This window comes from Carettochelys insculpta, chromosome 2 (assembly GCF_033958435.1).
Source record: "Carettochelys insculpta isolate YL-2023 chromosome 2, ASM3395843v1, whole genome shotgun sequence".
Taxonomy (NCBI): Eukaryota; Metazoa; Chordata; order Testudines; family Carettochelyidae; genus Carettochelys; species Carettochelys insculpta.
This window is the reverse complement of record NC_134138.1, coordinates 221449754-221473322: the sequence shown is the minus strand read 5'-3', so window position 1 is coordinate 221473322 and position 23569 is coordinate 221449754. Positions and strand designations below refer to the sequence as shown.

The window sequence follows — 23569 nt, the reverse complement described above, 5'->3', positions numbered from 1 at the left end:
CAAAGCTGCCAACATTTTCCTTCTGGTCCTTGGAAAAGATCCCTCACTTGAGCACTCTGTCACAGCTATTCAGGCCTACAGGTAGGGGGGAGGGGGTTAAGGGGGTGGTTATTCCCAGCCCAGCATTTCAAAGGGACCCAGAGCTCTAGCCATGGCTGAGGCCAAAGTAATGGCTGTGGTGGCTGGAGCTCTGGGCCCTTTTAAATTGCTGCAGCAGCACTGCTGTGTGCAGCTGTGAGGAAGGAGAGGCCCAGTGCTGTGTCTAGGCAGCACTGAGGGCCAAAAACCATAGGCCCTGCCCCTTCCACTCTTGGCCTTGTCCCTTCTGGGTTGTGGAACTGGGCCCCCCTCCCTCCTTGCCCCAGGGCCCAGGGCACCTCTCAGCACCACTTCTGCTGTTGAAACCCTTCCACTAATTCTCAGATAAGTGCTCTGACTCAGCTTCTGGAAACCTCTTGATAACCACTGGATAAGGGCTCATCCCAAATTCACATCCCTCTTCCAGCTCCTAGTTCCCAGGGGACCTCCACCTGGAATTTAATAGGAATTCTATGGATTACTACACTATGGCCATGTCTACACTAGCCTCAAACTTCGAAATGGCCATGCAAATGGCCATTTCGAAGTTTACTAATGAAGCGCTGAAATACATATTCAGCACTTCATTAGCATGCGGGTGGCCGCGGCACTTCGAAATTGACGCGCCTCACCACTGCGCGGCTTGTCCCGACAGGGCTCCTTTTCGAAAGGACCCCGCCTACTTCAAGCAGATGGAATAAGGAGACTTCGAAGTAGGCGTGGTTCTTTCGAAAAGGAGTCCTGTCGGGACGAGCAGCGCGGCGGTGAGGCACGTCAATTTCGAAGTGCCGCGGCCGCCCGCATGCTAGTGAAGCGCTGAATATGTATTTCAGCTCTTCATTAGTAAACTTCAAAATGGCCATTTCCATGGCCATTTTGAAGTTTGGGGCTAGTGTAGACACAGCCTATGAGAAATATGCATGCAAGATTTAAGTTGTTCATCTGATTACCACTAATTGATCCCAGTTCTTGAATAATACATTACTAACTGCTTATTTTTCATTCCTACTCACCTACACATTATTTTTTGCTGCTCTTGGAAAGCTTTTCAAAGTCTTTTCTGTTGCAGGCAGAAGGCTCTCTTATACTTTGATTCCACTGGTGTGTTTTTACCCTAAACCCCAGAAAAATATCTTTCTTATCGCACCCAGTAGCATTCCAACAAAAGCCAGTACATATATGAATGTTTTAAATAAATTATTGTTCTAGTATACTTCCTGAAGTTGGAGGAGAAAGAATGTCCAGGACTAACAAACCTGATTGTTCTGGCAACATAACTCCAGGCCATGCTGATATTTCTGACTCATCCCCCCCACACATCCCCAAAAAGTCAGTACTATGTAAGCACTTTGTGCAATTATTTTCATTTTTCTGTTCCCATTTGTCTCAAATGCACCTATTTCCCAGGAATATCAGACCTATCTGTTCTGAACTTCCTTCTCCTACCATAGGTATAGCCAATAGTCTGACTGATAGTATGAATTCGTTAGGCTGAGCATTACTCCTTTAGTTTATTAACTTCTGGGGAAGGGTGTGACACAGTCCTTGGAATGAGAATACTTTCCAGCTTTGCATTCTTAGACCCAGAAACATACTTCATTGTGGCAGTTTGAAATCCCAATGACAATTGCTTACAGTGCAGTGATTTTAACTTTTAATCACTCTCTGTGTTGGATCTAAGTTGTTATTGTATGTATGCTCCCATGCTAGCTACAATTCCCACAAATTATTATGTGTAATTTTTTTTTAGGCAAATTCTGGAAGTCAGTGAAACCCTATCCCGGGGGTTGTGCTCTGGCGGAGACTCAGAAAGAAGAGAGAGAGGAGACAGAGACTGTCTCTGCCATGGCCTCATTGTCCGTGGATGTTGAACAGTCTTTTTCTCAGGAAGGCAGCAGGTAAGTGTACATTGTAGAAAAGGCAAGTGGCAAGATTTTGTACCTTGGTGTGGCAAGAGCCACAAACCAGAATTTGAAAGGTGTCTGATACTTTTGGCTATCTTGGGTTGTGAGACCCCCACTTGAAATCACTAGGAAAGTAACTTGAGTTGGGCATCCAAATAGTAGTGGTCACCTTTGAAAAATTGTGTACAAATCTTTATCGAGATTTATGATTACTAAATGCACACTCAGCCCTATTTTAGATTTGACTTTATAAAAATGCTTTTAAACTGCTTTCAGACAGACTGAAATCACAACCCGGTATTCTGGCTTTACACTAATGAAATTCCACTGATTTCAGTGTGTGTGACATTATGTAAAGCTGGAGTAAGCTGGCAGAGAAACCCACACAGTGTATTTAATATACCAAGATGACAATATGTCATCATATAAAGAGTGTGTTGGTTTTCCCTGCCTGTCTACCGATGGTTCACACTGATCAAGTAAGACTGCCTTGGATGTGAATTTAACAATTGTATAAAGTGGAAGAATAACTTTCAGTGTGCTTTCATTAATACCGCATTTCAAAATGAAACACTGATGCCTATTAAATAGTGCCATGCTCAGTACAGTGTTTCCTTAAGGAATTGTTGGAGTCAGAAAAGTCACTGTGTAAAGATTACATTATGGAGTTTCCCATTTATTCTCCTTCAGCGCCAAACCCTCCTGGCCTCTCTGTAGAGGAGAAAGACCCAAAAATATAGGGGAACCTTCTGATTCCACTGGACAAGAGAAAAAGGAGAGGAGATGGAGAGGCCTGGCAAGGGGATTCCTCAACTCCCTCTGCACTGTGAAGCTGTGTTCCAGGACACAGGAGCATTGAGGGGAGGAGGGAGTTGCGGGTGGGCCAAAGGAGCAGTGGGCTTGTAGCCAGTGGAACTGTGACTTATGTGAATGTCCTGGCAGTTGCTGCCTGTGGGCTGCGTGGTACGATTCTAGTCCCTTCAAAACCTGCTTTGGCTGTTTTAATCTGAATGCCGCTGACAGTTTTACTGATGATCAACAAGAACTCAGGAGAATATTATACAATCTTCTATAGTTGTATTGACTCTCACAAGAATAAAAACTTGGGTTTTTTTTCAGTAATGTAAAACACAGATCTAGTGAGTATTCACTGTAATTGCACTTGAATAATAGATTATGATTATTATTCTTATTACAAATATGTAAATGCCTAGGAAGGAACTGTTCTTTTCTCTCAGGGACAGACTGTCGGTCCATTCCAGTAATACTATTTTTGATATACAACACTGCCAATTAGCCCTCAGTTAAAGAATGAACCTAAATGTTTGTAATCTAAATGTGGGGTAATTAGTGTTCTTTTTGTTAGCCAAGGATAAAAAGCTTTTCCATGTGTGAGTAAGGGGCTAGTGTAAAGGGACTGCAACTTATAGTCTAACTATAGTTAACTATTCGTAACTAATTAATATGATGAAATAAAGCCAAATTTTAGGTTCTCTTAAATAAAATGTAATTAATTTTGCACATAAAATAACATAGTTCAGCCAAGTCAGTAATTAAAAGTCTTGTTATAAAACTATTCCAACCTAAAATTATAACCACTTCACAATAATTGATTCTATAGTCATATCAAAAAAGCAGCACTTCTGCTAATAGTGTATATTCTTAATACTATGTAAATATATCACCTAGCTACTGATAACCTGTGGCAATTTCCACCCCTTCTTGACATGGAATGAATTTAGAGTGCAGCTGAAGGGAGTGGGAGAAAAACGGATGTACTGATATGTATACAAATGGAATTCATTTGGCTGCCAGGTTCACTACACTTCATCAGTTCTGGATGGCTATAGAAATGAATCTGTCATGAGTTGGCCTGTGGAAAAATGGCTTCACTTGAAATATGTTTTGTGGTGCTGTGGAAGTTTTTCAGCAACAAAATAATACCTTCGCTCATCTATGTTGCTGATTCCACTGCTGCATTCATAATTTGGACAGTGGTCACCCAAAACCAGCCCTTCCATAAGTGAGTGACAGTGATACGGTTGCCTACTTTCTAACAGAATAAAACAAAACACCCCTGCCCTGTCCCTTTTCCCAGGCCACATGCCCCACTGACTCCATCCCCCTCCCTCCATCCTTTACTCTCCCTTGTGCTCACTTTCACCAGGCTGGAGCAGGGGATTGCGGTGTGGGAAGGGGGCGAGGGGGCTCTGCCTGGGGATGTGGCCTCTGCGATGGAGCTGGGGATGAGAGGTTTGGACTGTGGGAGAGGGCTCTGGGATGAGGCAGAAATTTGGGGTGTGGGGGAAGAATGGTTTCTGGGCTGGGGTGTGGGTTCCCAGTGGGGCCAGAAATTAGGAGTTTAGGATGTAGGAGAGGGTTCTGCTTTGGAATAGGGCGTTGGGGTGCGGGTCTCTGGCAGAAGGGACGGGCTCTGTGGTGGGGCTGGGGATGACAGGTATTGGATGCAGGAGAGGGATTTGGGCAGGGACCAAGAGATTCAGTGTGTGGAACGGGGTGTGGGCTATGGCTGGAGTCACGGACTCTGGGGCGGGACTCTGGGGTATAGGAAGGGGCTCTGAGCTGGGGCAGTGGCTGGAGATGTGAGCAGATACAGGACACTTATTGCAGCTCCCAAAAAGCAGCCACCAGGTCCAATGGCCCCTTATAGCCAGAGAGGCTCTGTGCCCTGTTCTCATACCTACAGGCACCACCCCTGCAGCTCCTGGTATCTGCAGTTCCCAGCCAATAGCAGCAGTGGGGTCAGTGCCTGTGGATGCAAAGGCTGTGCATTGAGCAATCTTTGCTGCTCCTGGGGCGAGAGAATGCAGGGACGTGGTAGCTGCTGTGGGAACTGAATGGAGCCAGGGCAAGAGGGAGTCTGCCTTAGCCTCAAGCCCCCACTGCACCACCGACTGGACTTTTAGCGCTCCCATTGGTGGTGCTGACTGGAGCTGCCAGGGTCCCTTTTCCTCTGGGCATTCCAGTTGAAAACCAGATGCCTAGCAACCCTAGACAGGGCCACTTTGGAATTATCCTGTTAGACTAAATTTATAGCCCATCTCTGCGGTAGTTTGAGCCATCACGATTTCTCCCCAGTCTCCACTTCCTATGAGCAGAGACAAACAAACCAAGTTACTTCCAAAATGTGCTCTCCAGGGCCTGCTTTTCTGAGATGCCGGGAGCCTCCTGAGAGGAACTGTGTGTGCTGCACCCTGGCCTGGAGGAGGTCTAAAGCAGCATTAGAAACAAAGGGCCTGATTTACCCCTGCACTACTCCAGTATTACCACCTTAGGTTCTGTGAAGTACAGCAGCATAACGCTGGAGTAACACTGAAGTGAGAGAGAGCCCTACAGGACAGTAACACATATAAGAATTACAGACCAAGTATGAGATCTTCCTCACCCCTACTCCAGGCATTTTATGCCAGATGGAAAGGGCCCCTCGCAGCTCTGGTTTCAGCTGAGTGAGCATTGCCCTGGAACTGGCACTGAAGAAGAGAGCTGTAAGGCTGCCATCAGAGGATTCCCTGGCACGCCCTGTTCTGTGGGATGTGCCAGGCCATATGGAAGGCAAGGCCAAAGCACACAGAGCTTCAGTCTACATGGTGGTCTAGGGAAGGTGCTGTAACTTAGACAGGCCCCCAGAACTGTGTAAACTACGCTGAGAGCCTTTCCACACCTCAGAGCAACTCAAGAGGATGCAAAGGTGGCTTAAATTTCCTTCTTCCCTCGATCCCCATGCGTGCGCGCGTGCACACACACACACACACACACTTCTGCGCTGTGCTTCAAGGAGAAGTACCCCAAGGACTCAAACCTGCTTCATTGAATCAAAGGTAAAGATCCTACTGGCTTCAGCTGCGAGGCCCCCCAGATGAAGAGAGCAACAGCAAGAGAGTCTCTCTGCAGGAAATTCTTGCCAGTTATGTTGGAGGATATATTGGTGTTCAGAGTGAGATGACTCATTTTAAACTCAGATTTTGGGTAAAGCAGCTCTTTTACTGGCCAATTCATATCTGACTCATTTACCACTGATGAGTAAAGAATAAAATGCTCCTGGCTAAGAACCATTCTAAGGGTTGGGTGGTTTTTTTTTGTTTTTTTTTCATTTTCTTTCTTTCCTCCTTTTTATTTTAATTTTTTTTTGGTAAATGAAAACACAGAGTAGATGGTTGTTTCGATTTGATTGATCCTGACATGCTGAGTGAAGCAGACTTTGTGAAAAGCTATTTTTGTTCTTCTTTTTTTTGTTAAAATACTCTATGCATTTTAATATACATTTGAAACTTAATTATATATTTCAGAAGAGAATAGAACTGGGAGATGTGATTGATAGAAAAGAAGGGAAAATATGAATGATGCAAATACAAATTTAAATACAGAGACAAATTAACAGGCTAGGTCCTATAAACATGGTTAACCACAACACATTCTGTGTGTTGATAATTACTTATTACCTAAATGAGATTCACATTTCATGGATTAGAGCTTTGTATTGACCAACAGTTGTTTCAGAAATCTTTTGCTTTCAAAAAAATCAATATAATGGTCTCCTTGATTCTTCTTATATTTCTACAGCATTTTTAAAGGCTAGGGACTGACTGGCTCAGCAGCAGTACAATAGAAAGGGACCGAGGGTTTATGGTGGATGAAAGGCTGGATATGAGTAAACAGTGTGCCCTTGTAGCCAAGAAGGCTAACGGCATACTAGGGTGCATTAGGAGTAGCATTTCGAGCAGATCTGGAGAAGTGGTTATTCCCTTCTATTTGGCACTGGTGAGGCCACGTCTGGAATATTGTGTCCAGTTTTGGGCCCCCCGGTATAAAAAGGATGTGGATGTGCTGGAGCAAGTTCAGCAGAGGACAACAAAAATGATTAAGGGTCTGGAGCACAAGGCCCATGAGGATAGGCTGAGGGATTTGGGCTTGTTTAGTTTACAGAAGAGAAGACTTAGGGGTGATTTAATAGCAGCCTTCAACTTCCTGAAGGGGAGCTCTAAAGAGGAGGGTGAGAAACTGTTCTCAGTGGTATCAGATGGCAGAACAAGGAGTAATGGTCTGAAGTTGAAGAGGGAGAGGTGTAGGTTAGATATTAAGAAAAACTACTTCACAGGAGGGTGGTGAAGCAGAAGAATGCATTACCTAGAGGGGTGGTGGATTCTCCATCCCTCAAGGTTTTTAAGTCCTGGCTTGACAAGGTCCTGGCTGGGATGACCTAGTGGGGGTTGATCCAGCTTGAAGCAGGAGGCTGGACTAGATGACCTCCAGAGGGTCCTTTCAGCCCTATGATTCTATGATTTCTTCTTTTTTTAAAGAGTTGGGACTGTCTGGTACTTAACTGTTTTACAACAACTTATCACAAATCTTAGGAAGACAGTTAGGAGAATTTGAATTTGGCCTTACCTGGTTACAGCTTGTACCCATCTGGACATGAGAAACGAAACGTAAATTTTAGATGTTGGATTAAAATACATTTGGGAAGATTCTGTTGTTCCTGAAGTAATGACTGAGATTTTTATCGTGTTCTAATTTCTGTTGGAAAGATCCAGGACCAGATCCTGAGATGCACTTCTTTTTCTTAATATGCCAGTCATAGGTGGTGATCTTTGTATTTCTCTGACCCTGGTGGACCCTAGTCTCTGTGAAGGACTAATCTACTAACATCAAATTAGAACATTTTAAGGGCTGCTCTAATTTATGCCAGCTGCAAATAGCCCAAGTGGCCTGAAAGTACAGTCTAGGATTGGCATAGCACAAGGTTTTCTGGCCAAACCCTTTCCTTTGGCCATGCCTCTCTTTTTATACAATTGCAGGGTAGGAATAAGAGCCTTACATCAGAAATCACCTTTACACAGTAGTGATCTTCCACAGCTGAGCTAGGTTAGGAATAGGATCACATTCTGCTGTGCATTTGGCACAAAATAGCCACATCACACCAGAAAATCTGTCCTGAGTGTGCATTTCTACAGGTCAAATCTCTTTAATCTGGCACTCTCTCATCTGGCAACATCCCTAATCCAACACGGTTTTAGTTAGCCGAACAACCACTTATCATGGGTGTGGCCACGTTTCCCATGGACCCATAGAGTTTGTTTCCAGTCACCAGTCCTTGTTCCCAGGGTTCTGTGCTGTTATCTGTAATTTAGCCCTAAATGTCTTCTAAGAGTCCATTAAGCAACAGAAGTGTTCATAATGCTGCTAGAATTGTATTGAACACCCATGGTCCATCAAATTCTCTGATTCGGCACTGGTCAAGACCTGAGGGTGCTGGATTAGAGAGGTTCAACCCGTTTTATGAAATTATGGAACTACTAACTGTTGTATGCAACCTATCATTTAAAGCATTTCTCTACCAGATGACTGCAGGATAGCTAATGTGAGGCCATCTGTTAAAAAAAAAAAAAGGCTCTAGAAGTGATCCTAGCAGTCAAAGCCCATTAAGCCTGATTTTTGGAGAAGAGTCAACATGTTTTTTACAAAGGGAAATTGTGCCTCACTCATCTAGAATTCTTTGAGGGGGCAGCAAGCATACAGACTAGGGTAATCCAGTGGATGTAATATAGTTACACTTTCTGAAAGCCTTTAGCTGCACCTGCACTACCAAGGGAGTGCTTTCAAAAGATCCGGGGAAGCGTCTACACAAAAAAAGGATTCTTTTGAAAGTAAATCAAAAGAATGAAGCCCACCTTCTAAAATCACTTTGCCTTTCCCATTTCAGGAACATTGCCCCCTTTCAAAAACTTCTTTTGAAAGAAAATGTGTGTAGATGCTTCACAGGCCCATATGTTTTTTTTTTTGAAAGAGCAGCCCTCATGGGGCCTTATTTTTTTGATCAAAGGCTTTTGATCTGCTTGGCCGTTTCTACACAGGCCATTTTCTCTGAAAGTGGCATGGTAATACACAACCCAAAATATGCTAATGAGGTGTGGATGCAAATTCCCTGCACCTCATTATCATACGGTCACGTGATTTGGAGTCTGGAGGACCGTTCTTCCAGACTCCAAAACGCCGTTTAGAAGCGCGGCCCCAGGGCACTTCTGGAAGGAAGTCTTTCTTCCAGACGTCCCTTCTTCCCGAAAATTTTTGGGAAGAAGGGGCCTCCGGAAGAAGGACACCCTTCCGGAAGACACCTGGGGGACACGATTCTAAATGGCGTTTTGGAGTCCGGAAGAATGGTCTTCCGGACTCTGAATCACGTGACCATATGCTAATGAGGCACAGGGAATTTGCATCGACACCTCATTAGCATATTTTGGGCCGTGTATTACCATGCCACTTTCGGAGAAAGTGGCCTGTGTATAAATGGCCCTTGTGTGCGTGTGTATGTGTGTGTGTGTGTGTGTACACTCTTTTGAGAGAAGCCCTTTCAGCAGAGATCTTCCAAAAGGGCTTCTTTTGAACGATCCCTGTCATGTAGCCATAGCCTTTGAGAAGATCCTTCACAAAAGACTCTTAAACAAAGAAGACAGTCGTGGGCTAAGAAAGAAGGTCTTCTCATGCATTAGTTACTAGTTAAAAGTTAGGAAACAAAGGGTAGGAATAAATGGTCATGTTTTAGAATGGAGAAAGATGAATGACAATGCCCCCCCGCCACCCTGAATCTGTGCTGGGACTAGGGCTGTTCAATATAGTCAAATATGATCTGTAAAAGGGGTACACAGTGAGGTGTGACAAAATTTGCAGACTCAAGGTAGTTAAGTCCAAAGCAGACTGAAAAGAGTCACAAGGAAGTCTTGCAAGCATGGGTGAGTGGGCAACAAAATGGCAGATGCAATTCAGTGTTGATAAATGGAAAGTAATGCACATTGGAAATAGGGATGTAAAATCCTGTTTCATTAGTTAACCAGTTAAAAATTAAGTTTAGCCACTTAAACAGTGGGGCAGGGGGACTTCTGGGGAAGAGGAGCTGGAGCAGCCTCCCTGCTGTGGAGGGGGATGCTGTGGCTGAGCTGAAACACCCCTGACCGCAGCATGTTGAGCCGCTATGGACTGGGACAGCTCCAGATGGGCTGGAAAGCTGCTGCTGACAGCACACATGTGGCTGCTGCAGACTGGGGCTTCTCTGACTAGGCTGGAACATCCCTGCCAGCTGCATTGGGCCATGTGAGCTTGGAGCTCCCCTCCCCCAACCCTGGTTAACTGTTACCAGTAAGCTTCATCCAGTTAGGGTGAGGCTTACCAGTTAACTGCTTACACATGAACATCACAAAATGGAAAATATAATCCTTACTTTACATATGAAAAGATGGGATATAAATTAGCTGTTACCACTCAAGAAAGAGGTCTTGGAGTCACTGTGGATAACTCTGTTAAGAAAAACATCCACTCACTGGGCAGGCAGTCCGAAAAGCACATTGAATGTTGGGAATCATTGGAAAGGGATTGATAATAAGACAGAAAATAGCATGTAGCTTCTGTATAAATCCATGATATGCCCACATCTTGGATATTGTGTGAAGATCTGATTGCCCAGCTTAAAAATAAATTTTAGGGATGGAATTGGACAAGGTACAGAGAAGGGCAACAAAAATGATTAGGGGTGTGGAAAAGCTTCCATATGGTGAGACGTTATTAAGACTAGAACTTTTCAGCTTTGAAAAGAGATGACTGAGGGGAGATATAATAGAAGTCTATTAAATCATAGCTGGTGTGGAGAAAATAAATAAAGAAATGTTATTTAGTCCTCCTCATAACACAAGAACTAGGGATCACCAAATGAATTTAATAGGCAGCATGTTTAAAACAACAAAAGGAACTATTTCTTCACACAATGCACAGTCAGTCTGTGGAACTCTTTCCCAGAGGATGTTATGAAGTCCAAGACTATAATCTCTCTCTCTCTCTCTAAAAATATTTCCTCCCAGGCAGCAGAATGACATCATCATGTAAATGCATCAGTATACTACCTGATGGGGGAAACAGAGTGGGTGGGGGCAAAGAAGAGAGGGAAGCCCTGGGAAGGCCAGAACTGGGCACATGGCTCCCTGGCTCCCTGGGAAGGTGGGGGCCTTCAACACCATCCCTGACCCTCTCCCTCCCTGCCTTCGTCCTCCCCATCCCTGGCCCCTATCCCCACCCCACCCTCTCCCCACCTCCCCATCACTAGCCTTGGGACTTGCCTGGGAGGGAAGGAGGTCAGAGCAGCCTCTTGTTGCAGGGCTATGGCAGGGCGGAAAGGTGCCTCTCAGGGCTGAGCTTCAGCTGCTGCTACTGATTCCCTCCATCCCTGGGCTGAGCAGTAGAACACAATCACCATCAGTAGTGACAGCCAGAGCTTGGATGTGAGCAGACCCTCCCATCTCCTCTGCTGGGGAGGGAAGGTGTAGTCCACTAGTGATTGGGAAAAAATAATCCTAGATAAGTTCATGCAGGGTAGGTCCACAGAAGACAGTATGCTGGGCTAGATAAAGCTTTGATTTGACCCAGTATGTCTGTTCTTATATTCTTCCGCTGTTTGAACATTTCACAGTTCTCTGTTGCTTACAAACATACCTTGGACTTTTATCATTAATCTCAGTGTGATGATATTGAGCTGAGAAGTCTATGTATTTCCAATTTATAAATGAAAGAGAACTCTTTTTAGTGACTTACTTTTCTCTCTGGTGTTCTTAACAGTGCATGAAATAAATATAGAAGTAAATCATTTTAAACTGTATTTCAAATAACTGTTTAAATCCCAGATTTAGGATCAGAAAGAGGATGTTTTTCAAGAAGGCTGATTTTTGAATTTAGAAGACTTGGCTGAAGCTGCTCATGGGTTCATGATAGCAAGCATGAATTCTGCAAATGAAAATTATATCTCGCTAATCTCTGTGGCTACGGGTACACTACAGCACTCTGTTGACAGAAGTCACTGTCGGAAGAGATTTCTCAACAAAAGCCAATTGGAAGAGCGTTCTCCCTGTCAAAAGAGTGGTCGGACAGCCCAGCTGCTCTCTCGATAAAACAGGCACTGGGAAGCACAGTAGACAGGGCTGCCTATTGTTGTGGATGCCCTGTCTGTTGAGAGAAGGTCCCCCTGAGTGTCCACACAGCTTTTTTGTTGACAGAATCTGTGGACAGCAGTGTTATGCCTCATGGCTGACAGACAGAATGCTGACAGTGAAAGTGCTGAGTTTTATCAACAAACTGTTGATAAAACCCATTTTGTGTGTGGACGTTCCACCAGTTTGTCCACAAAACAGGGGTTTTGTGGGCAAAACTTTTTAGTGTAACTGTAGCCTGTGGCTATGTCTACACAATCTCCAGAACTTCGAAAGAGGCATGATAATGAACCTGATCGAAAGATGCTAATGAGGCGCTGCCATAAATATGCAGCACCTCCTTTGTATAATGGCAGTCGCAGCACTTTGAAAGCGCCACTTTTGATTGTGCATGGCTCGTCTACGTGGGGTCCTTTTTGAAAGGACCCCACACACTTTGAAATCCCTTTATTCCTATAAACAAATAGGAATAAGGGGATTTTGAAGTGTGTGGGGTCCTTTCAACAAGGACTCTGGGTAGACAAACTGCGTGCAATCGAAAGTGGCACTTTTGAAGTGCCGCGGCTGCCATTATGCTAATGAGGCACTGCATATTTATGGCAGCATCTTTCGACTAGGTTCATTATCATGCCTCTTTCAAAGTTCTGGGGCTAATGTAGACATAGCCTATATGTATGTAAAATGTGGTCAGATTCTGCTCCTAGCTGAATCCTTGCAATCCTACTGAAGTCAGTGGTTTGCAGGAACAGAAGTGAAAGAAGACAGTTTATTAAAATCAACACAGTTGTAACCCCCACAAAAAGCTGTTTTCTAATAACTTTTCTGTACATCAAAATAGCATGACTTTATAGTCTGATGTTTTGTGATCTTCCAGAGCTTTAAGTAGACTGAGTGAAAATGTAGGAATCCCCCTTTTGCACTGGTTCCAAACTTTGAAGGGTAGAAAGCTAATGGCCATGTAAACTGTCATTGGTACAGGACCTAATATTGCCCATCCTGTGCCTTACAGATGAGGGCTAAATTAGAATATGAGAGACTTCACACTGGGGAAAAGATGGTGCTGGTTATCTGGCCTGTTGTCTATGGTACTTAATGGCTATTTGAAACTGATCAGAAGTTTGAAATATTAGTATTCTCTGGGGAGTCCAATTAACGGAGTTCAGGTGAGATAGTCAAAAATGCTATGGTAAGCCTTGTGGAGGGGTTATCCTAGGAGGCTTTCTCCTCTTCTCCAGTGGTAGCAGATAGGCAGAACTTAACAGCTTCTATTCTGGGATTTGTTTCCATTGCAAGTGAAGTGCAAACGCTATGAAAACAAACACTCTGAAAGCCCTAAGTTGTGTAACACACACCTACTCGCTCGCCCAAATCCACCAATCTAAGACAATGCTTCTGTGTACGTTGACGTTTGTACATTTTCTTTGTTAGCTTTAATGTACATGTTGCATGCAGAGTGATGATTTATTTAGAGATGTTGTAATGAGCACATGTGTACAATAGTCAGAGGGGCATTTATACCCTGTCACTGGCATTCAGTGTACCAACTGAGTAGAGGGCCATATGTTAGTGGTCTCAAGAGGGGTCTGGAACTCCTTCATCAGGCCACAGAACAGCTGCATAGTGGCTCTGTGGCCTGTGCATTGGAGCATTTTACAAACACCAATGAAAAACTGAACCTACTTGTTCCCTAAAATTTCCAGGAATATTAGAATATTTGCACACCCTCTTGTTCCACATGTGGCAATGGTCAGTCAATCTTTTCCGGGAAAAGATACACGAATCCCATCTGGGCCCTGCCCCTCCCCCTGCCACATTTCCAAACTTACATACAGATGTATGAATGGGTGTACGCTTTTGCAGAGCTCCTATAAATTCCATTCCCTTTCCACTCCCAGGAGCAGCAGAGCATGAGTGGTTACATTGCATATGAGACCCTCCACAGTGTGGGGAAGGGGAGGATTTGTGCTTTATGGATTAATAAGCCAAACACATTGTAAAAAGCTTTATGGAAAGTAGTTAGTTACAAGACATTTGCTTTTTCATATCTCAGTCATTTTATTTTATTTTTTTTCAAAATACCAGAAGTGATTAGTGATCGGATTAATAACCTGTATAAATTCCTTTAAAGAGACACCGCTGAATTTTCACTGGCGGAGCCTTAAATAAAGTCCAGATTCAGCTAAAGTACTTTGGCGTTCTTGCCGCAGAAACCCATGTAAAGCTATGCAAGCCCCAAATAATTAATTTTCTAGGGCTTGCATGAGACCTTCCCCTTCCTGGGGGAGGTTTTATTGAATCCAAACGTTAAGTGAGATTTACTGATGAATGCCTCTTTTTGATTTAGCCCTCCTCTCATTTACAAAATGACTTGAACTTCCTTTTATTTTTTTTGATTTCAGTTCCAAGCTGAGACACTGTTTGTCATATTATTTCTTAGGGGAAAAAATAGTTACTTCCAAATTCTTAAACCCTTCAACAATGAGGTTTCTAATATAATCTCTGAAAATCCCAGTATGTAGTGACTTCTGATAGTGGGACAGATCCTCGGCTTGCATAACTTGTCATAGCTACAGATTATGGCAGTTTATGCCAGATGTGCCACTTTAACAGCCCATTTGGGTTACAGCTGAGTGGAATGTCTCCTGGATGATTTCTAACAAAGGATAGGTGCCTAATCCAATTATATGTTATTAATAGATACCTGCTGTATGGCAGTGATCTGCTGATCAAATTCAGAATGTGTGCATAGAAATATTAGGAAGGCATGCAGCCGGCTTCTATAGTTACGAAAGTGCAGAAGTAAAAATCAGAGGGCTGGCTTGCCAGCTAACTACATGGTAACCATTTGGTTTTAGTGGTTTGGTCCCATTGAAGATGAGTAATTTATTTTTAGTGTCAAATGCTTGAGAAATAAAGTATCACAGCTAATTTTTGCATTAAATTATTTGACTCTGCCTACACAAAGCAAGTACAATTCGGAGCTTAACATTATAAAATATTCTGACATATTTTAATATAAACAGGAACATTTGCAGTGATTGCTTAGACTTAAAATGTTTTTCCACTTGACATTTGTTTATAGTTCCTAAGAAAGAAACTCTATTTAGGGATAACTGAATAACACAAATAAACAAGAGAGAGAGCTGAAAAATCAGCTTTGATTATGCATGAAAATCTACAAGGTCATTGTGTACTCTTGCGCTGTATTCTGATTGCCTGTTTATTTTTACAGAGCTGCTGGCGAGCCCATGGAAGAAGAGCCAGTCTTGTGAAGTGCCAAGTCCTCCCTGATATTTCCTGTGTGTGACATCATTGTGTATCCCCCAAAAGCACCCTCAGACATGTCTTGTCTGCTGCTTGGGTGGCACAGATCAGATTGAACATAAACACTGGGCACAAAACTCTGAACAGCAGCTTCACTTGTTCTTTGGATGGGCTTGAAAGGGCTCTACAGATTTCTTAAATGTAACTGCTACAATTCTAAAGTTACAGTAATCCAGGCTTGGGAGAAAGAGCCTAGTGCATGCGTTTTAATATGTGGTGTGACCCACTCACTGATATAAACTGTGAAATAGAAATGTGACAGTATTCTAACTGATAGATTATTGATGGCTACCATAACTGCAACTTCCAGCAAAATTCTTGGGAATCTCCACAAATCACACTTTCTGGCATTTTGAAACACCTTTTACTGGGTAATTGTTTTCACATTGTGTTAAAGTGTTAATAGAATTTGTTTTCTGTGTTCAGTGTAGTGAAATAATGAGTAGTTTATAAACCAGGTCTTTTTTTAAGGTGATGTATGGAATTCTTGTTTGGCTAAATTAAAGACATAAATTAAGATGAGAGTATTGTAGCTAAAAAGAAAGCACTGCTTACCATACTGTCCCCACAAAGTACAGTACCTAGTAGTGCTTTATTTTATTTTCTCTTTCTAGAATTACACCTGTGTTTAATGTATAATTTTGTATCAATGACACCATAATCAAGGTTCTCTAAAATGAGTGACCTTTTGCCTTTTTTAAAATGCTGCACTCTGCATACTTGACAGATGTGCTTTAGTGACTCAGATAGTCTCTGAAAAATGAATAACTTCTCAAAAGTTGTTTTACTTCATTTTGCATCCTGACTTTTAGAAGAGAAAACTTAAGTATGTGTGTGCAGCTCATTTGAAGCACAGGTGTTTCTGCAGTGATTTGTTGAGAGATTTGACACATCACAATCTGAATACAAACAGATTATTTTCTTTACTTCAGACACACAGAAGTTAGTGTTACTTAAGAAGTTCCAAAGGATTTAGTCTATATTTTAGATCCTTAAAAATAGAAATATGTCCTCGAAAAGTAATATTAACTGCTTAAGTGAATGTTTGAGAAAGTAACAGAATTGTGCCTTTAGCTGTTAATGAACACTTAAACTATTACACATGCTGCCTTACTGTCAGAAAAGGTAAAAGGAAACAAGGCGTTTATGTAGAGTACTTTAAATGAACACAAATTGTGATACAGCAAGTTTTGTTTTGTTTACAAATTCTCCCACCTAATGAACCCTGGGAGCTGTTTTTACTTACCTTGAAGAATTCTAGAGCAGTATTTGATAGCTGGTTTTGCTTTTGAAAGTAAGTGATGTTCATTTTTTATATATTTTCAAAACTCAAAGGATATATTAAAGCCATAAGTGAAGACTGTCATGCTTTTTATTCAGAATTCTGAAAGAACCCTTAATTAAAACAAGATTTTGGGGAATGCCATGATATGAAAGATATGGAACAATATGGTTTCAGTTATAGGGGACTCAAACCTGTAAATCAAAGATGAAAGATTTCACTCAAATAGAATTATATAATTCTCTTTTGTTATGCAGTCAGACTATATTTTTCATGCTTTTGGGTTTGTTTACAATTAGCATTTTAATTTTAAAGACTTTTATTACTCATGCAAAAACTCTCTTGGAAATCTTGGAAATTTGAGGCACTCTTTGAAATAGGAAATCTGAAAGGAATGCAATTTCCTATAACATGAAGTAGACTTCCATTTCAAAAGTTATGATATATATCCATTCATTATTTTTTTAAATACTAAAATTCTGCCCAAAATTTTATGAGCTAATTCCTGCTGGTTTTACTAATTCAAATAATTCCAACAAACTGAAGTCATTTGAGTGTAATTCTCTCCACTGGAATAATACCAAAGCTGAATACAATTAATTGAATAGAATGGGGCTATTTGAACAAATACAGCAATCAGGATTCAGTCCTGTATTAGCAAAAGAGCTTGTCATGACAGTCTTGCTTGTCAGGTATTGCAATTTTCTAATAATCATCAAAGAAACTGTGCTTCAAACATGTACCGTGGCTGACAGATCCGGTATTTTAAAAGTTTTTTTCCTGTTTTAATACAATGTGGTGTAATATTTTAATTAGATATTCAGTTAGGAGGATTTAAAAATAAACTAAAATATATTTCCATTTTCTAGGGTATATGCAAATACGAATTACTAATATACACTACTTTAGCTCTGTATTTGTGGGGGGACGTGTACAGGCCTCAGTTAAGTCAGTCTCGGTAATTGGAATCATTTTACAAATTACAAGACCCTTTGGACTAAAAACACAGTATTAAATCAATCACACGTTCATGCTGTCCTACATACAGATCTTCATATATGAGACTGTGCAACAATGGTTCCAGTTAGAATCATTTGGATAAGCAAACGTGCAAAAAACTACACTCACAATTAATTACAGATGAACATATGTCTCCTTTTGGTCCCACTGAAGTCAATGGCAAAATTCTCATTGATTTCAATGGAAGGCGGATGCAGCTCTCTATGTGCAAGTTCAGAGCACAATTGCTTTTTGATTATGCCATTCCAAGACACAGTATAGCCCTGTGGGACACGACTGAGCTTATGGAGAATATCAATACTCTCTTTAAAACAAACCAGTGCTTTCTGAGAGGGCTGTTTCACTTGCTGCTGTTTACTTCTCACATTTTTTTTCTTATGACCAACAATAACTTCCCATAGGATGCTGCTAGACTCTCCCATTTAAGCACAGTTTTTAGCCATATCTTTTGGTCAATAATCATACCCATCTACTTCAAAATGCTTGCTTTTAATTAAAATCAAACCCAAATTTTCAATGGTTCACACGTTTTAGGTGTCTCCACTTTTTCAGTCTCAAGTTGAGATTCTTCAGGACTGATTTCCAGAGGAGCAGCGTACTCATGGTGCCCCTTGAGTCGAGCTTGAGTGGGACACAATTGGCACTTCTGAAAATTAGAATACTGCTCCATCCCTGCTCCTCCCCCCAGGAGTCTACCGTTGGCCACAAAAAAAAAAAAAAAAAAAGTTATGCTAACATCAGCAAATCACTACTCCACTATTTCCATAAGCGCAAACCCATGGTTCAGCCCTTGCAGGAAATTCAGAATAGAAATGCATAGTGATTCTAAGCCCCTTCAGCTGATAAACCACATGGGGATACCATGTAGCATAATATCAACACCAACTTGATTTTCTTCACTATATTACTTTTACTGGACTAGGATGGAAATAATGATGAATTTTCAACTGCTACTAATGTATCCTGTGGTTCTTTTTCACACTTTTCTTGTGGGAATCACATTTGTTTTAGTACAAGATGCAGAAATTATGGGCCTGATTCTGTGGTCCTAATTCAGGCAATATTCCCACAAAAATATTACAAGTCCATAGAAATCTGGCCAATGTGAGGATTGCAGGATTGGTTCTTGGCTTGCATGCCTACTTAATTTTTCTTGTCATGAAAGTGAGGAAGACAGTTTGAGGAAACCAAATCTGAAAAGTCCAGGAACCTTTCTTATATAAAACTAATAAAATAAGTAGAGGATAAAAATAGTTCTTATATAAGCAAATATTACTTTGTCTTTGTATTGAAAAAATTCTCCAGCAAAACACAGCAAGTTGGATAAGGTGGCAAAAATATTCTTTGTCTGGAATATCTTGGGGTTGTTTTTTTTTGTTTCCTGCAGATAACTTGTATGAATACAGACTCTCTTAAAAGCTGGAAAGCATAAATGGAGATGAAATATTAGAAAAGTTGTGCTGCAGCCAACTCCAGAGGTACTGTAGAGACCAAGAATTGGAGACAGATTAGTTGTGTAGACATACAGCTAAACACTTTAAGGGCAATCTGTCAGGAAATAGGAACAAGGGAAAAATTCCAAAGGCACAAATGGCAATTAGGCACCTAACTCCCGTTAACTTACAATGTGCAAAGTGCCTATCTGCCATCCACACCTCTGAAAATTCCTCTTTGTTTCAAAACAATGAACAGTAACAAATAGGAACATTGTCCTTAAAATGTGTTCCATGCAGTCACCCTTCTCTCCCTGAATGCACAAGCCATGTGGAGGGATGTCATCTAACAGGCAACCTATAGAGAACTAGGAAGTTCTGCTCTCGTGGTCCTTTCAAAGACCTAGATAACAGTGCACAGTTGTTTTATTTTGAAAGATCACCCATAGGGCCTTGAACAAAGTGTGTGTGGTGGTCATTTGGGGGGGGGTTGTTTGTTTGTTTACAGACTCCATATGGAAGTGAAAGAGAATATGTAGCTGGGGAGGGGGGTACCTTCTGGAGCTAAACATTCTTTTAATTGGTTCTCTGCTACCTGGATTTGGAAAGGTTTGGGGATTTCATTATTTCTTCAGCTTTTACTTTTTCACTTCACTTACTATGTTTTTCTTGCGAACTTTACTTTTATTTGCAGAGTACAAAAAACCAAAAGCTGTTAGTTCTGACAGACGCCTCTGTGCTTGATGTGGGAATAAGAATAGCTTATCTCTGTCACTTCTCCCAGAATAAACAGTCCTCTTTATTTGCAATTAAATGCTTAGTTTTTGTAACAGATCCAAACTGGAGTCAGTATTTTATTAGATTGATTTCACTGTCTGCTGATCGTTTAAAAAAAAAAAAAAGAACTTGTGACTTTGAAACTAACATTCCTCTGTAACCTCAAAAATGACCCATTTGAGGACTAGCAAAGCAGTATTTTCATTTGGTCCAAAATGGATTTTTTTTGTTCCATGGCATCTTGCTACCAGCTCAGCAGAAGTGAAGTTTCAGGCACAAGTAACTAGCATACCACAGGGAAAAGCTAAAAAGAAAAAGAACTTTCCAGCTGTTACTGCAAATACTGCACATACTCTCCAGCCCCTCCTCCTAGAGCTGGACTCTGCAGCTCAGCATTTTATGATAATTTATAAAGTATTCTGCATACGAGGCTGCTCGAATTTAATAACTGGATGTGGATGATTAAGATATAACACTGTGGGTCAAGTCTTATAGTATTTGGAGTGTATATAAGATCCAGAGAAATATGAACCCTACACCCTAGGAGCTCTGTCACTATGTTATGTAAAAGGTGATTCTTCTTTGCCAAATCTCCAAATGCTTTTCCTTAATTTTAAGGTACTCCTCATGGTATTTCTGGATATTTGATGCCTGTAGGCACATCTGCAATAGCAAAGTAACATGGAGCCTGATCCAAATTCCACTGAAGACAATGGAATATCTCCCATTGACTTCAATGTGCTTTGGACGAGGTCCATGAAGCAGTGCTGGATCTAAGCCTAAATTCTGGATCCAAATACACCTAAATCAGAAAAGTTCAGAACCAGATTCAGCTCTGAATGGAACAGGTTGAGCCCATTTCTAGTATGAGGTACCATTCTATAATAACTAGATATCTGGCCCAAAGCACATGGAAAAGCTTTCCATTGACTTCAGTAACAAAGAGGAAGCCGTGCTAGTCTATATACTATCAAAACAAAAAAGCGGTAAAGTAGCACTTTAAAGACTAATAAAATAATTTATTAGGTGAGCTTTCGTGGGACAGACCCACTTCTTCAGACCATAGCCATACCAGAACAGACTCAATAGTTAAGGCACAGAGAAATAAAAATAGTAATCAAGATTGACAAATCAGAAAAAAAATTATCAAGGTGAGCAAATCAGAGAGTAGAGGGGTGGGCGGGTGGGGGGTCAAGAATTAGATAAAATAGATCAGATGAGTGACTTCAGTGTCCTTTGAACTGGCCCTATAACAAGTGTGCTGTTTTGACTGAAGAACCTCTCCATACCTCTTGCCTTGCTACTTTATCTACTGCCATGGTAAACTACCTGTTAAACCTTACATTTTAAAATAAGGATGCAGTACAACAGCAAAAGCAACACCTAGTGCATTTGCTGTTAAATATTTCAGAACAAGCTTGTCGGAATATATGCCAACAGAGCTACTTTTTTCTCTAATCAAAAGATGCACATTTGAAGTGTCGATTTTTAGTTTCGATTGTTGTTTGCTGTCTGTTTCTGTGCTAAAAGTGAGATGTTGGGCTCTCTGTGTACAAAAAGTTTCATCGGTCATGTGTCTTTCCAGCTTAATTAAAGTAGGAGCCGCTGAGAAAAAATTAACTTGCCAAACCTGTTTTGAATGCAGTGGGGTCATCCCAAATGTGTAACCTCTTCTAGGTTAATATTAATATTGGTGTACAGCTAAGAGAAGCCAATGGATCAGCATTGTCTTGATACATTTTTGTATCTGAAATTATTCATTGGGTAACTTTGAATAGTATTGTGCTCCAAAAAATTGTTGGGTGTAGATATTTATGCATTAGACTGGTGTAAGTAGTCTTCAATCAAGTTGTAAAAATTCCTTTTGTCTTGCATTTTGTATAATTATTTGGCTATTAATCTTGTTCTAGTGTGAATAAAGGCTATTTGAAATATGATGGTTTGATATTCTTCTCTGTTTCTTTTTTCTCCTGTTATTAAAAATCTGGATTAAATAGAAGTTCAGCATCTGAACTTGCCACCCTGGTTGAATCAGAAGAATTTGACTAATAAAACATAAAGGGTTGAGTGTGATGAAGCTGGAGCACATAAAAAATTGAACCACAAACGTTAATGTAAAAGTAATGTTTATGTCAGACTAAAAGCCACATAAGGCAAAGAGCCTCAGCATTAAGGCTGAAACACCAGGCTCACATTCTATACTTAATTTGGCTCATTGTTTGGCAGCATTGCAGAGGGCCCGATCCTCCCCGTCAAATTGTGCTATCACACATACTGTTTTGAAAGCTCTTCAGCATCTATTCTTTTTGGGGACGAAACATGCAGTTATACTACAAACACTGCCATGTACTACCATGATACAACTGATTTGGGGATTACAGTTGTATGACACTAACTTTCATTAAAAGAGAGACCATGATGAAATAAATGTGGCATATGAACTTCGAATACTTTTATATTACCATATGAAGAATTTAACTTAGCATGAGTCTTCATCATATTCATATAATTCAAAGTGGCTTTTGACTTTGGGCCTATGAAATCCACTCCTATATGTGGCATTTTGTGGTCCCCAAACTGGAAAATCTGGCATAGAAATGAGTGGCCAGGTACACAAAGTGCTAATGCAAATTCCTGTTTGCCTACACAAATAGAGATTTTTTCAGGTACCGTTTCAGAGACTATTTAAAAAAAAATAACTTACTTCAGTTTAAATTAGTTCTCCAGACTTCAATGTCTTTTTACTTCTTAATCATCCTGATTAGAAGAGCAGGGATTCTGCCCTGTACAACATATTGTAATTATATAGCATGTATATTTGTAGCCTTATAATTTACACAGATTACTGAAAAAAAACCATGTTCCATGCCCCCAAACAGCTTATCTGTCTCATCTATCCTTCTCAGCTTGTATGTAGTTGGTGGTATCCATATGAAAAATTGCAGAGCGATGTGATAAATTGCATTCATCACTCCCTTTCTGAGGTCTCACCTGCACACTGTGTATTTGACTCTCTCCCCTGGGACTACTTCTAACATTCCAAACATCTGAGGAACTTCAAACAGACCCCAGTGCTGTTTTTCAAACCAACTTGTCAGAGAAATCCCCGTCAGTCTGACAAAGGGAGGTGCTCTGCTGGACTGCCAGCGATAAAGAGACTCCTGAAACTCTTCTGCCATTGGGAGCGAGTTCCTCTCTACCTCTGCTTGGGTTTCTGCTGGCTGGCAAGAGGTTTTCTCCTTAGTGATGGCTGCTCATTGGCTACTTTGCTGAGGTGGTGGGAGATGGTTGGCCCCTTTGTCTGCTGCAGAAGAGATAAATAGCCCTTCAATGGTCACACAAGACACAGTGGGATATTTTGCTTTCCCTACATGCAGCCTGTATGTTTGAAGTGAAGTATGTGTGACTTTCTATGCTTCTTGCACTTTGTCTATGGAAAATGTGGGGGGGTTGTTGCTGTCTGAGGACCAGAGTCTGAATACACCCAATTACAAGGCTAGAATGAGAGAGTTCCTATGTGGCAGAGCTGGTTATGGGCACCAGTGTGTTATGCAGCTATCACCCTGTCCGTCTGCCCTGCGTCTGTGAGCTCTGTAAGGCAGAGATGCTCTCATCTAATATGTGCACAAACATCTTTCACATGGTGAGCACTACCAGAACTGAATTAATGATTATCCGCTACTAATAACTAACTACAACTGCTTTGGCATTGAGAAAGTCCCAAAATATATGATGCTTTTCATTACAGAAAACACCATTTAAGGA

General features: G+C 41.3%; 1 protein-coding gene across 1 annotated transcript in view; it reads left to right on the top strand.

Annotated features, from left to right (window-relative positions):
* Nucleotides 1-15240, top strand: part of LOC142008313 (histone deacetylase 5-like) — a 161728-nt gene extending 146488 nt beyond the window's left edge. The window contains exons 7-8 of the mRNA XM_074985495.1: nt 1829-1976; nt 15201-15240. Of these exons, the coding sequence (XP_074841596.1) occupies nt 1829-1976; nt 15201-15240 (188 nt within the window). The remainder of the gene's footprint in view (nt 1-1828; nt 1977-15200) is intronic.
* Nucleotides 15241-23569: the final 8329 nt, after the last annotated feature.